This window comes from Delphinapterus leucas, chromosome 2 (assembly GCF_059928025.1).
Source record: "Delphinapterus leucas isolate spDelLeu-1000000601 "Yukka" chromosome 2, BTC_Dleu_Yukka2, whole genome shotgun sequence".
NCBI lineage: Eukaryota > Metazoa > Chordata > Mammalia > Artiodactyla > Monodontidae > Delphinapterus > Delphinapterus leucas.
In genome coordinates this window covers 88,742,632-88,757,395 of record NC_143130.1, presented here as the reverse complement: position 1 = coordinate 88,757,395, position 14,764 = coordinate 88,742,632, and the positions used below count along the sequence as shown (strand labels likewise).

The 14,764-nt window shown below is 37.1% G+C and overlaps 1 protein-coding gene across 6 annotated transcripts in view; it reads right to left on the bottom strand.

The window, feature by feature from the left end:
• The window catches only part of ATP8B4 (ATPase phospholipid transporting 8B4 (putative)), a 257,988-nt gene that overhangs the window by 73,728 nt on the left and 169,496 nt on the right, over positions 1 to 14,764 (bottom strand). For all 6 annotated transcript variants that reach the window (XM_022587137.3, XM_022587135.3, XM_022587131.3 and 3 more), the window contains 3 exons: positions 13,576 to 13,619; positions 9,015 to 9,180; positions 4,182 to 4,370 (listed from right to left, as the gene is read on the bottom strand). In XM_022587137.3, the coding sequence (XP_022442845.2) occupies positions 4,182 to 4,370; positions 9,015 to 9,180; positions 13,576 to 13,619 (399 nt within the window). The remainder of the gene's footprint in view (positions 1 to 4,181; positions 4,371 to 9,014; positions 9,181 to 13,575; positions 13,620 to 14,764) is intronic.

Genomic DNA, 14,764 nt, shown 5'->3' with positions numbered 1-14,764 from the left:
TTAAATCAGGGTTGTTGCCCCAGAATGAAAATACCACTGGTACTTAAACTACACATTCATGATTCAATGAATGACTGTCAAAAAAAGGAAACCTCGAAGGAGGAGGAGAAGACCAAGAGGGGGAGGAGGAGAAAGAGCTGCAGCAGCAACAAATGTCTGAGCCTTCAGGTTGGGATGTTGCCCAACCAAGCCCCGTGACAATCATGAGGCTAACATTGTTTTTCACCTTGTTATCAAACAGAGACTTGTCTACCCTCGTGGAGTCTCTCTTTCAAATTCCTCCTGATTAAAAAACAAACAGAAATGAAATAAAGCCCGAAGCCTCCATGCATTCTGTGGTGGAACATTACCTTTCTTCATATGGGATCCATTAAGGCAAACATCCGATATTTGTGGTTAGGCTGTGATTTCCCCATAGCCTGTAATGGTGACCAACACTGGGGAAAAGCTGAAAGTTTCCCTGTGTAGCAATCTTAGGTTTCGTCAACACCCTCAGAGCAAAGAGAAACCAGTTCTGGGCCAACCCCACATCAATAACACTTCCCCTGAAGCTGTAAATAGAAGATAGTTCCTGCTGATACAACATTAAGCCAACACCCAGAGCAGCATGTGTGCTCATCAGTAACGCTGATAGTGACCGCCTACAGCCTGTTGTCAAAAAAATAAAAATAAACATCCTCAGGTGATGTTTGGTTCCTGCTGAGAGCAATCTCCCAGAGCTAGTTTCTAGTAGTTAGAGACCAAAAGCCCTGCTATTACATACACACACATGGTTTTCAGAGTAAAAATTGATTTAATATGATGATCAGGATATTCATAAGTTACATGAGTATGAGTTTTCCAAGAAGAGGAGAGGAGAAAAGGAGAGGTCTAGGCGTACACGCAAATGGTGTGAAAGTGCACAAGGCATGCCAGGAATGGTGAGGTCTAGTGAGGCTGGAGCACATAGTTTCAGGAAGTGGAAGAAAAGCAGCTTGAGGTCAGATTGCAAACAATCTTGAATGTCATGCTGAGGACATCCTTTAAGTTCTAGGAAACCAGCAAGATTTTTTAAGCTGGTGATGGCAAAATCAGGCCAATGTTTTAAAAAGAATACCCTGGTGTCAGCATAGAGGATTCTTTTAAGGGGAAACAGGTTTAAAGATATTGCAATAATGTAAGCAAGCAGTGATGAGAGGCTTAACTAAAGCAGTGGCACTGGGAATTAAGTGAAAAGGACAGTAGGCTTTTATGATAAAAACGGGTTTTTGAGGCTATTTTTAGAAAGATTACTCTGTTGCCTTGAGGAGGAGAGACTTAGAAACAGGATGACTACTGAGGATCCTATAGACAAGGCAAGAGATGCTGAAGCCTGAATGAAGAGAGTAGCAGGGTATCTCAGGGGAAAATAATGAGTAGTATTTGAGGATCTCCTAGTCCAGGGCAATGGTCCCCAGACCGGTTCTCTGCCCAGCAGCATCTGCATCAGCAATACCTGGGAGCCTGTTAGACATGCAAACTTTTAGGCCTCACCCCCGGCCTACTGAATCAGAAACTCTAGGGCCCAGGCCCAGCAATCTGCATTTTAACAAGCCATCCTGGTGGTTCTGATGGGAGCTGAAGTTTCAGAATCACTAGCCTAGGGGCACAAAGGAGAAGGAAGTATCAAAAGCAAGTGAGCTACAATAGGGATTAAGAGGCTAGATGTTGGAGAAAGATGTTCAAATATTTAAAACCTGGGTTCAGATATTTCCTCTGCATCTTACTGGACTTGTAACAAGTTGTGTGACAATCTCGGGCAGGATACTTCAAATCTTTGAGCCTTAATTGCCTCATCTCCCGATTGGGGGTAATACACTATCACAAGAATTTAATAAAATAATTCATTGTAAAGTGTTCAGTGCACTCACACGGGCATATGGCAAAAGGTAGTTAACAATTTTAATAAGAACTACATAAACAGCAATAGTTGTGAGAAAGAAAGTTCTATATTAGACATACAAAATTTGAGGTAACTGTAGTACAACCCAGTGGCAGAATCCAGGAGAAGGCTGAAAGAGTGTGTGGGGACCTCAGAGAGAGATTGAAACTGAAGAACAATATGGGAAGGACACAGAATATAGGCAATAGCTACCACCATGTGAGTGGTCAAGATTATCCAAGGAGAGCACAGGGAGTGAGAAGAGAAAAGGACACCAACACTGAAGAGTGGGACAAAGAATAGTCAGCTTGAAAAGGAGCTTGAGAACAAAAACACAGGAGAAGAGGAGAACCAGGAGCCAGCGAGCTCCCAGAGGCCAAAAGAGGAGTGTCAAGAGAAGTAGGTCAACAGTCCCAAATATCACCAAGTTTAAAAAGATAGGGCTTCCCTGGTGGCGCAAGGCTTCCCTGGTGGCGCAGTGGTTGAGAGTCCGCCTGCCGATGCAGGGGACACAGGTTCATACCCCAGTCCGGGAAGATCCCACACGCTGCGGAGCAGCTGGGCCCATGAGCCATGGCCACTGAGCCTGCGTGTCCGGAGCCTGTGCTCCACAACAGGAGAGGCCACAGCAGTGAGAGGCCTGCGTACCGCAAAAAAAAAAAAAAAAAAAAAAAAAGATAGAGAGATGATAGTAGAAGATAGATGTTAGATAGATAGATAGAAAAAAAGGAAGGGGGAGAGATAGAGAAAAAAAGAAAGAAAGAAGAAGGAAGGAAGAAAGAGAGACGAGAGAGAGAGAGAAAGAAAGAAAGAAAGAAAGAAAGAAAAAGGAAGGAAGGAAGAAAGAGAGATGAGAGAGAGAGAAAGAAAGAAAAAGAAAAAGGAAGGGAGAGAGGGAGGGAGAGAAAGAAAGAGAGAGAGGGAGGCAGAGACATAAAGACAGAAAGAAATAAAGAAGAAAGAAAGAAAGGAAGGAAGGACAAAAAGAAAGAAAAGAAAAGAAAGGGAGAGAGAAAGAAAAAGGAAAGAAAGAAAGAAAAGGAAAGAGAGAGAGAAAGAAAGAAAGAGAGAGGGAGGGCTATTGCTTTGGGCAGTTATGAGGTGATTGCAAACTTCTGAGAAGGCATTTCTTTTTGAACAGTGGAAGCAGAGGACTGACCCTAATAGGCTGAAAAGAGAAATCAAGGTAAGGATCAAAAACTGACCTTGAAAAATTAAGTTGTGATGGAAAGAAGAAAAATGAGGTGCCAAAATCAGTGGAGGTCAGAACATGAACAATATCTTTAAGAAAACAGGATGATGACAGAGTTGCAGGCTGAAGGAAGGAGCCAGTGACGAAGAATAAGGAGCAAGCAGGGAAGGAAAAGGGATGGGAACAGGTAGAATCTTTAGCATTGAAAAAGAGCAAGAGGAATTTTTCTCTGAATCAGGAAAAAGACTGAGTAAAGTTATAGCTTGGGGATAAAGGAGGAAGATGGGGAAAAGGGTAAGGTGATAGTGTGCATCTCTGAGGGCCTCCTTTTTTTAGAGAAATAGCAGATGAATTTAGCTTCCAAGAGTAAAGAAGATTCATGGTAAGGTTGAGGACTTGAGGAAAGGGCAAAGATTTAGAACACCTGTTATAAGGATGGAAAAAGCAAAATAAGAATGAGAGGGACATTGATGCAGCACTGAGGGTTAGCACTGACTTAGGAAAGCATGGATCCATTGTGGTGCTAAATTCAATAATGGGTGATCATCTCCAGCAATGCAAGTGAACAGAGTAAACGGATAATAATGAGAAGACTGATGACGACTTTCACAAAACAACAATATCAACAATAACTGGCATGTGCCAAGTAATTCAGGAACTCATCCTGAGCCAGTGCTGTGTAGTGAATGACCTTCCTTCATAGTCAGACCTCCTAGGTTTAAATCCTAGCTATTCTATCTCAAGCTATGTGACCTTGGGAAAGTTACTCAACCTCTCTGTTTCAGTTCTGTTATCTTTAAAATGGGCATAAAAATAATAGTACCTACTTTGTAGGGCTGTTGTGATGATTAAATCAGTTCATTCACGTATAGCATTTAGACCAGTACTGGACACGCAATAAGCACTTGTTACGTGTTAGTTATACTCACCACTACTGAGTTGAGGCTAAGTTGAGGATAACAGAAGTTCAAAGGTTAATAAATATCACAACTCTCAGCACATAACCAAGAGTAAAATCACCCCTGAGAAGTTTCCATATAACCGTAGTACTATCAAGAGATCAAAAACACTCTCAGCCACCAACCGTACCTATGACAGACATCCTTTTTCTGAAATTGTTGAAATCCAAAAAGGCAAGCAATTGATAAGTAACTAGTGTTCCCAATTCTTCTATTGTTATTGTCTCTGGGGTCCGAGACTTAAAAATGAACCCCAAATTTTTTGCAGCAGTCACTAGAGCCCCTTCATCGGGTGACTGAACTTGGTAAATCAGCTCTCCTAAAGGGAAAAGAAACAGGTGGATTAAATAACAACAAAAAAAGGCAAAGAAACAAAGGTATTAATACTGAGAATAATAACATTCATAGAGCACCAGTGCCAACTCCAACTCATTCTATAACACCCAACCCAAGTGTCAGCTCTAGAAATCAGACCTTTTCCACTCACCAACCAGGTGACCAGGTGCCTGTACTGTGGATCCACAGGACACAATGTATACCACCACTGGAACCCTTGTCATCTTACAGGAAAAGGCTCATTCCTGAGCCTGCCTCCCTACTATGCTGAAAGTTTCTTAGGGCAGAGACCACACCTTTGTATTTTCAGCGACTAGAAATGTGCCATGAAAGTTTCACACACTAAAACACTTTATATATTAATGCACATAATCCTCATGGCAATGAGGTAGGGATTATTAAAATTATTACAGGCATACCTCGGAGATATTGCAGATTTGGTTCCAGACCACTGCAATAAAGCAAATATCACAATAAAGCGAGTCACATGAATTTTGTTGGTTCCTCAGTGCATATAAAAGTTACATTAACATTATACAGTAGTCTATTATATGTGCAATAGCATTACATATAAGGTACATACTTAATTAAAAAATACTTTATTGTGAGAAAATGTTAAGCATCATTGAGCCTTCAGTGAGTCATAATCATTTTGCAATAGTAACATCAAAGATCACTGATCACCATGATCACCATGACAAATATAATAATTATGAAAAAGTTTAAAATATTGTAAGAATTACCAAAATGTGACATAGTGACACAAAGTGAGCAAATGCTGTTGGAAAAATGGTGCCAACAGACTTGCTCGATGCAGGGTTGCCACAAACCTTCAATTTGTGGAGAACACAGTATATGTGAAAGTAATAAAATGAGGTATGCCTGTATTTCCATTTTATACTGGTAAAAACTATGACTGAAAATATTATGTGATTTTTGCAAGATCACACAGCCAGAGTGACAGAGCAGACATTCCAAATTCCTCTTCAGTCTGCTACTAATGACCATTTTATGAGAAATGCATACAAGAAATCCCTTGAAACGTAAGGAATCAAACCAGGATGTTAATGATTGGTATCTGGTATTGTGTATGTGTTGGAGTGAGGGTGAGAGGGGAGAAGAGAGGAAAAGAATGAAATGGGGGGAAAAAAAATAAAAATACACTTTAAAACCAGCATGAATAAAGTAAGCCTTTCTATATAAAATTGTACTACCTTTGTATGTAAAAATAAATTAGAAAAAGTAGGCAGAGCTAGATCCATATTTACTGATTTATAGTAATGTCCAAGATAAATTGTTCAGAAAACTAGTTGCATATTAATCTATATATTATGATTCCTTTTTTTAAAAAACAAACCACCTACACATCTACATATATTCATATATATATGAGCAAATTGGAAGTGTGAAAGTATGCACACCAAATGTTAACATTGGTTACCCCTATAGAGGTGGAATTAAAATCAGGAAGAAATTATTAGCTCTGCCTTTATAAATCTTTGTATTGTACAGTTTCACTTGCTACAACAGGCATAAATTAATTTTTGAAATTCCAAAAAGAGAAAAAGTTAAAGCAATTTCTTGATCTACCCATGAAATGATATGATAACTCCCACTTCTGGCAACACTGTGGAGTAGGTGCCAGGATCAACCTCCCCTGTTGCAAAGAGCTACGTATTCCGTAAAGACAAAATATTTAAATATTTTTGAATGCACCCAGGAGTGATTAGAAAGCAGTCATTGTTCAGGTCAAAGACTGAAAAAAAGGAATAAATGAAGAGCATTTTCTAAACCAAGAGGACTTGCTCATTGGTTTCCAGTCTTTCAAGCCTTTGGTTAGAAAAGACACAGGCCAGGGAAAGAAGTCTAATGGGAGACCATCTCTTAAAACTGAGCCCCCAGAAAGGATACTCTCTCAGTATAAAGGTAAACTGAAAATCAGTGCCCCCTTTAAGAGTCATGTACCACAATGTTCATTGCAGCTCTATTTACAACAGCCAGGACATGGAAGCAATCTAAGTGTCCATCGACAGAGGAATGGATAAAGAAGATGTGGCACATATATACAATGGAATATTACTCAGCCATAAAAAGAAACGAAATTGAGTTATTTGTAGTGAGGTGGATGGACCTAGAGTCTGTCATACAGAGTGAAGTAAGTCAGAAAGAGAAAAACAAATGCCATATGCTAACACATATATATATGGAATCTAAAAAAAAAAATGGCTCTGAAGAACCTAGGGGCAGGACAGGAATAAAGACGCAGACGTAGAGAATGGACTTGAGGACACGGGGAGGGGAAAGGGTAAGCTGGGATGAAGGGAGAGAGTGGCATGGACTTATATATACTACCAAATGTAAAATAGATGGCTAGTGGGAAGCAGCCACATAGCACAGGGAGATCAGCTCAGTGCTCTGTGACCACCTAGAGGGGTGGGATAGGGAGGGTGGGAGGGAGATGCAAGAGGGAGGGGATATGGGGATATATATACGTATATGTATAGCTGATTCACTTTGTTATAAAGCAGAAACTAACACACCGCTGTAAAGCAACTATACTCCAATAAAGATGTTTAAAAAAGAAAAGAAGAATGAATATTGTCAGTAAACTAGAAATCTGGGAAACGTCTGAAAGATAAAAAGTAGATTTGATAAATGAAGAAATAAGAAAGGAGAAAAACACAGCTCAAAGCATTTGAAAAAGAAAATTAATACAGAGGTCAGAGCAACCCCCAAAGAGTCTCCAAATCAGAGTCAACAAATGAGAAAAGCAGAAGTGGTCTTGGAAGCACCATGAATAAAATTATTTGAAGAATTCCATTCAGCTCTCCCAGACCATTTGGGCTCCTCCTCCTGCCAGCTTACTCCGAACAGCGGGCTGCAGTGACATTTGCCCCAGGATGGAACCTTGAAAATGTTCTTCTACACAAAGTACACAATCCACCTAAGGAAACTTTTAAAATTTGAATGCTGGGGCTGGAGACCAAAGCTGAAAACAGCCAGAAGTAGCTTTAGAATTCCACAAGGATAAGAGAAATAAATTAATGAGAGAAAGGAACTCCATGACTCTGATATTTTCTTCCAGCCCAGACCTTAAGTATAACTTTGTCTCACATTAGGGTTCTGGCACAGACTCCTAGCACTAGATCTGAAAAAGTAAGATAGCTAAACCGAGGTATCATATGAATTCCAGGAGAGGGGAACCCCATACCCAGAAGATGATCTATGTATTGTGCCTTTCCCCCACAATCTTGGGAGACAGGCCACTGTAATCATAACCTACGTTCACCAAGAGGCAAACAGGGATTCTCAAACACAAGTAGGAACAGGCAACCACAAACCATCAAACGTTTGAGAACAACATGAAAGTTAGACACACAACTCAAAAAACGACATTCCGTAAAATGAAACATAATAGAGGAAACAAAAGAAGATTTCAAATTAAGAATAATTAATATCCTCAAAGAGATCTAAGAAAATATCACGATATTGAAAGAAAAACAAATCGCTATTAAAATAAAATAGAGCTTTAAAAATGAAATAAACTCAAAGTCAGAGATAAAAGAAATTTACTTGAAGGCATTGTGCTATCCTCAGATACATTAGTATTATAAATATCAGTTTAAGTTATAAATATAATTATGTGAATCCTCACAGCAATTAAAATCAGAGGAATGAGTTAGTCCAGCATCATCAAGGACAAAACTATGGCTTGAATGCAGTCCCAACAAAGAAAAAAAGAAGAAAAATATATAGAGAGAGAAAGAAAACATATATCCAAATGTACATATGCACATACATATACACACATACATATATATATCACACATATACATATATACAGTCTGCAGACTATATATATTTCACTTTTGAGTTGAAATTACTTGAGTGGTAATTTTCACCCAACAGGTGATAGTAGAAAGAAATAAAACTTGTAAATGGAATAGACTGGGCCCAAATGGAGTGAGAAGCCAATTCACCGTCCATTGTCTACCTGCCTCATTGCTTCAATATTAAAGCGGCCCAGGTGATTTTGTTCTCTTCTGAGCTCTGAACAACCATCCTGGTAGTGTGGAACTTGTTCATAACGGGGACTAAACACAAGTATTCTATCAGTGTAAATCTGTCGCATTACTGGGAAAATTCATTCTAAGCATACGCCTGATGGCTATCCGCATCTATTAGATGTGCATGTTAATAACAAGAGCTAAGTGGCTCAAGAGTGTTTCTCTGATTGTCCTGCCTACCAGGAAGCTCACAGTCAAATACGGTGCTCAATCATAAAAGATATTTCATCCCCTTTAACTGACATATCTAGGCCCTCATCTTTTTGTTGTTCCTATTTCTTTTCTTTTTCTTTTCCTTTAAGTCTCTCCATATCTTTTGGAAAACATTTAGAATATAAATAAATACAAAGAACCGTTAGTGATAGGTAAACCCCTCGTGCAATGCTATATTCTGAATTAGAAAATCCTTCCAATACAAAGAACAGTTAGTGATAGGTAAACCCCTCATGCAATGCTATATTCTGAATTAGAAAATCCTTCCAATTCCAAACATTTTTAATAAAAATATCAATACTGATTTAAAAAACAAGGCTCACTACTCAGACACACTTTGCACTTACCTGCACTATTTTCCTCTGACATTACGGTGTGGCAGAGTGCAAGTAACCTAAGGAATTCATGCACTTTGGGATCACCCATTTTAATAGATTCCATCAGATGGTGGTCAAAAAATTGAAATGTTCTGTCAGCTTCGGGGTTGACTGAGAAACCCACAGCCTCTTTTTTCTATAGGAGAACAACAACAACAACGAAACTGTAGACTTCATTCCAACAACAATCTTTTAAAATTCAAAAACACTTCTTCTAAGTATTTTTAGTGCTTGTATGATTTTTCAGCCTCAAAAGCCTGGCACTAAAATGGCTTTCTGTTCCCTCATTACCGTTAAATATTATCTTCTCATTTCAGAGCTATGTAAACCTTCATCACCAGAGCAGTAAACCTTCCAAAAGCATATGGGAAAGAAAAATATTCAATGGATGTACAGATTCTCAAATGTTTACTTCAACTCCAAAATACAAAGAAGCCCTGAAAACTGAAAGTTTTCTTCAAAACTTACTTGACGGCAAAACCTGACCTGACTTGAACTCATTTTGGCAGCAATATCTGACCTGGAATGGAATGTGCCTAATTATAGACTTTTAAAAGTCTACTTAGTGTGAATTAGTATTTTCTGTTATAAAAATATTTATGTGTTTGATTACAGGGTACTTTCTCTGATCTCACTAGAGTTACTGCATAATATAATGACAGAATTAAAATCAGGATCTTGAGATATTTGTACTCACGTGTTCATTGCAGCATTATTCACAATAGCCAAGAGGTAGAAACAACATAAATTCCATCAACAGATAAATACAGAATATGTGGTTATATATATACAATGGAATATTATTCAGCCATTTATAAAAAGAAATCCTATCATTATGCTATGACATGAATGAACCTCGAGGGCATTATGCTAAGTGAAATAAACCACTCACAAAAGCACAAATATTGCATGATTCCATTTATATGAGGTATCTAAAGTAGAATTCACAGAAACTGAGTGTAGAATGGTAGTTTCCAGGGACTAGAAGAATGGGGAAGTGGGGAATTGCAGTTCAATGAGAATTACAGAGTTTCAGACATGCAAGGTGAAAAAATTCTGGGATCTGCAGTACAACACTGTGCTCATTGTTAATAATAGTTTACTGTCCACTTAAAAATTTGTTGACTAAAAATAAAGCAAGATGAAAGAAATAGGGTTCAATAAAGAACAGAAGAAAATAATAGACAATTCAATACTAAATTAGATCTCTGTTAATTCACTGACTTCTGAAAAGCATAAAACGTACTTCTAACTTTTAAAAGTTTATTATTCAAAGCACTAGACCTGTGATCATGTCTTTGCGAGGGCAGTTAATGGGAAAATACTTTTAATATACACTCTGTCTTGAAGACTGCAGAATATTTTAAATATAATACTTATATATGCAAGTATATGAGAAGACATACCAGTATACAAGATACTCCATTAGTTGTGTTTATCCCAGAATCATAGAGACTTATCTAATCACAGATTGTTTTGTTCATGTAATAAAGTTTGAAAACAACCACACATAAGGGGGAAAAAATGATCAACTCACTAATAAGTAGTAAAATACACGCTGGATTTAGACTTCCCTAAACCCCACCCAGGGAAGAAACTATGACTTAAAGAGATTACAGCCTGTCAAACTGTCATTCAAATATAAAGTCAACAGATAGTTCTGAACAGGTATTTTTCATGAACCCATCTTGAAACTAGAGGATACTTCAGCCAAATAAGAGATAACTGGAAAAACAGTGGGAAAGGGAGCAGTTAGTGGTAAGCACCAAATCTCTCTAACTGAAGAAATATAAAAGAAATAGATTAGGATGGCAAAACAAAATGTATATATTATATACACTGACTATGTAGAAAAGACTGATAAAAATTAGGAGAAGATGCTGATTTCCTCATTTTAGTATCTGAAGGTCAGAAGATATCATTTGAAAACTCAAATCAACTAAGAGAAATCTATGTATATTTAAGATTAAGAAGCATCATTAATACAAGTAGTAGGAAAATATGAGGGAAAGAAGGATAAATATAATAATTTTACCATTTTTCATATTAGGAAATTGATAGACACTGCTTATGAAAAAAGAATTGAGTATTGTATAAACTCTTGAAAGTATACAGTAGAGAAACAATAAAATACTTTCCTAAATATTACAAGAGAAGCACACACACAGAGCAGAGTCCATACAGAGAATTATTAAAAATTATAAAGACACAAAGTATAACCTAAAATATTTAACAGAGCCAATGTAGATGGCCCAAACCCACTTATTAAAAAATTGGATGCAAAGCAAAATCCAACCCTCTGCTATACATAAGACACATCTAAAACAAAGTTATTTAGGAATATTGAAAATAAGAGGTGGGTAAATGCAAATCAAAAGAAACCAGGAGACATGACCTTGATATTAAATAAGGTTGAATCCAGGCCAAGGAGAATTAAATGAGTCAAAGAAGAGCACATTCATAATAAAAATATAACCACTGTGAACATCAATGCACCTCAAGATAGCATCAATACTCATAAAATGAAGACTTCAGGCTATATAGGAGCTAGAGAGAGAGAGAAATTATCAGAACACTTTAGTTAACCTCTTTAATCCAAACAGATAATATAGATAAAAGATAAATAATGAAACAGAAGACCTAAATAATATAATTAATAAGGTAGAACTAAAATGACATACAGCTAATTTTATACCTTGAAAACAGAATATACATAAGCTTTCTTTTTAAGGACCCTGGAACACAGACAATAATTGATCATACTACACCACAAAGAAAACCCAAATAAAGTCCAAAAAAGTAGAAATAATACAAATCTATTCTTCTTGTTTCATTTTGTTTTGTTTTGTTTGTTTTTATAGTTGCTAAGGGAATAGAATTTCAAAACTTCATTAACAAGAAAAAATAACTTGTAATTTCAGTAGTGATGGATTTTTTGTTTGTTTTTTGAATTTTATTTATTTTTTTATACAGCAGGTTCTTATTGGTTATCCATTTCATACACGTTAGTGTATATACAAATCTATTCTTTTATTAAAAGTACAATAAATGTTGGGGGGGAGTCCCAACCACTTCGAAATTTTAAAGTTCTTCCTTAAAAACTCATGGTTCAATGTGGATATTCAAATTGACATAACAAAAATAAAGATACTTTAATACACTACAGGCCAAAATCCATGTAATTAAAACTAAAGCAGTGTTCAGAGGGAAATTAATAACCACAAATACTTGTATAAAAAAAGGAAAGAGGGACTTCCCTGGTGGTCCAGTGGTTGAGAATCCGCCTTCCGATGCAGGGGACGTGGCTTCAATCCCTGGTCAGAGAACTAAGATCCCACATGTTGTGGGGCAACTAAGCCCACACTCTGCAACTAGAGAGCCCACGCACTACTGAGCCCATGTGCTCTGGTGCCCGCGTGCCACAACTAGAGAGAAGCTCGCGCGACACAACAAAAGATCCTGCGTGCTGCAACTAAGACCCAATGCAGCCATAAATAAATATTTTTTAAAACAGGAAAGAACAAAATTGTTTTTTATTTTATTGAAGATATATAGTTGATTTACAATGTTGCAGTTAATTTCTGCTGCACAGCAAAGTGACTTTTACATAGTCTTGTCAAAAATCAAAATCTTTGATAAAACATTGTGTTGGTGAAGGTAGGAGAAAGTAAGCACTCTTGTACATTGCTTGTGTCAGGGTAAATTGATGTAAATTCTAAAGAGGACAATTTGGCAATATTTATCAAATTATAAATGCACATATATTTTGATTGAGCAGTTCCATTTCTAGAAATGGAATTTGTTAGAGAATATAGGATCCATGTGATATAACGTATACACTGTTATTTATTATTATTTTTTTTTTGTGGTACGTGGGCCTCTCACTGTTGTGGCCTCTCCCATTGCGGAGAACAGGCTCCGGACGCACAGGCTCAGCGGCCATGGCTCACGGGCCCAGCTGCTCCACGGCATGTGGGATCCTCCTGGACCGGGGCACAAACCCGTGTCCCCTGCATCGGCAGGCGGACTCTCAACCACTGTGCCACCAGGGAAGCCCTACACTGTTATTTTTGCTGCATTTTCTTTACAAGCAAAATATTGAAAATATTCTGAATGTCCATTCCTGTCTCCTTACATAAATTAAGGAACATTGGTATAACAGACTATTATTCACTGTAAAGAGAAAAAGGGAGCACTTTTTTTTCACTGATATAGAAAGATCTTGATCATTGTTGAGGAAGAAAGTTAAGAACAGTATGTATAGTTCACTGCCAACTATGTAAAAAATGGAAAAATATATTTGCTTGTATGTAATAAACACCTCTAAAAGAGAAAACAAAAACAGGGAACTCTGTGGTTGGGAAACCTGGACAAGAAGGAATTTTGAACCATATGAATCTATTTTTTTAATGTTACATATTAGGTATCTCATCTGGTCATAGTGGAAATCAGGCGTCTAGGAACTCATCATTTTTAAAAAGCACATACAATTTGAAATTAAAAGTAAGAATGAATTTTATCACCTCCACACCTTAGTCATGTCTGTTTTCTGACCCAGGACATCATGTACTTCGCCTGAAAAAACAAAAATTGAGAATTAAAAATAAATGAAATTGAAACTAGATTTAGTCATTTAGTTTTAAGAAATACACTTGTTTATTAAAGCACTACTACTAGATGACATTATGAGTTCAAACCTAGACATCTTAAGGAGTGTTTTCAAACTGTAACGGTAGATATGGCGATTAACACAGAAAGATACTCATGTTTGCCCAAGATAGAACTAAAATGCAGTACACATTAAAACAAAATAAGATCGCAATCATGTTTATCTGTAAATTTTATCATTCTGTTGTTACATTATCTATGATGTTTGCGAGAGACAAATTTTGTTTTTCACTTTATACCCACTGTTGGGGAATCCAAAATGATATCCAAGACAGACCAATTCTCATCTTGATGAGTACGTCTTTGTCTATCTTGGTTTGGGCCAGATCCATCTTTAATATCTATAATGGCAAGGTCAAATTAGCAAGTAAACATGAAACCATGTCAGAGCCTTCTGCAGTCAGAAAACATAGCCACCTATGTGCCAAACATTTAAAAATAACTATTCTTAGTATAAAGCCGATATGTGCTTATTACAAATATATTGGAAAATATAGGCGTTTTAAAAACAGGAACGAAAACCTGTAAAAAAAATGAAACAAAACAAACAAACAAAAAAAACAGATTTTCATTCCTGTTTTATAGAGGACAGGACTGAAGAACAGAATTCAAAGTGACATGATTCAACTAAAACTAAAAAGTCAGCATAGTAGGTTTTTTAATTCAAATCTATTTTCATTATACAACACTGTGACCCAAAAACCACTTGATAAAGAGTTACTGGTTGTTTTTCTGGGGCTCAGGTCTAAATCTAGAATACTGTGAGGCTGCTGTGTGGGAAGAGTCCCTGAGCTAGAGAGTGAACCTAGCCCAGCACCTGGAATTTAAATCCCAAACTCACCACGGTTATGTGCCAGTCATTGCCCTTTATGCTGTAACTCTGATAAATGTTAAAAGCAAAATAAAACTGTCTTTGTGTAAAATGGTCCTCCCAAAGAAAGCCTCTTCACAAGGCTGGTGATGAAAGTGAAGAAAAATGGAAGAAGTCTAAGAAAATAATAGTTCTGAGAAAGAAAATAGAAGCTTTAGATAAATCAGAGTAGAATATCAAA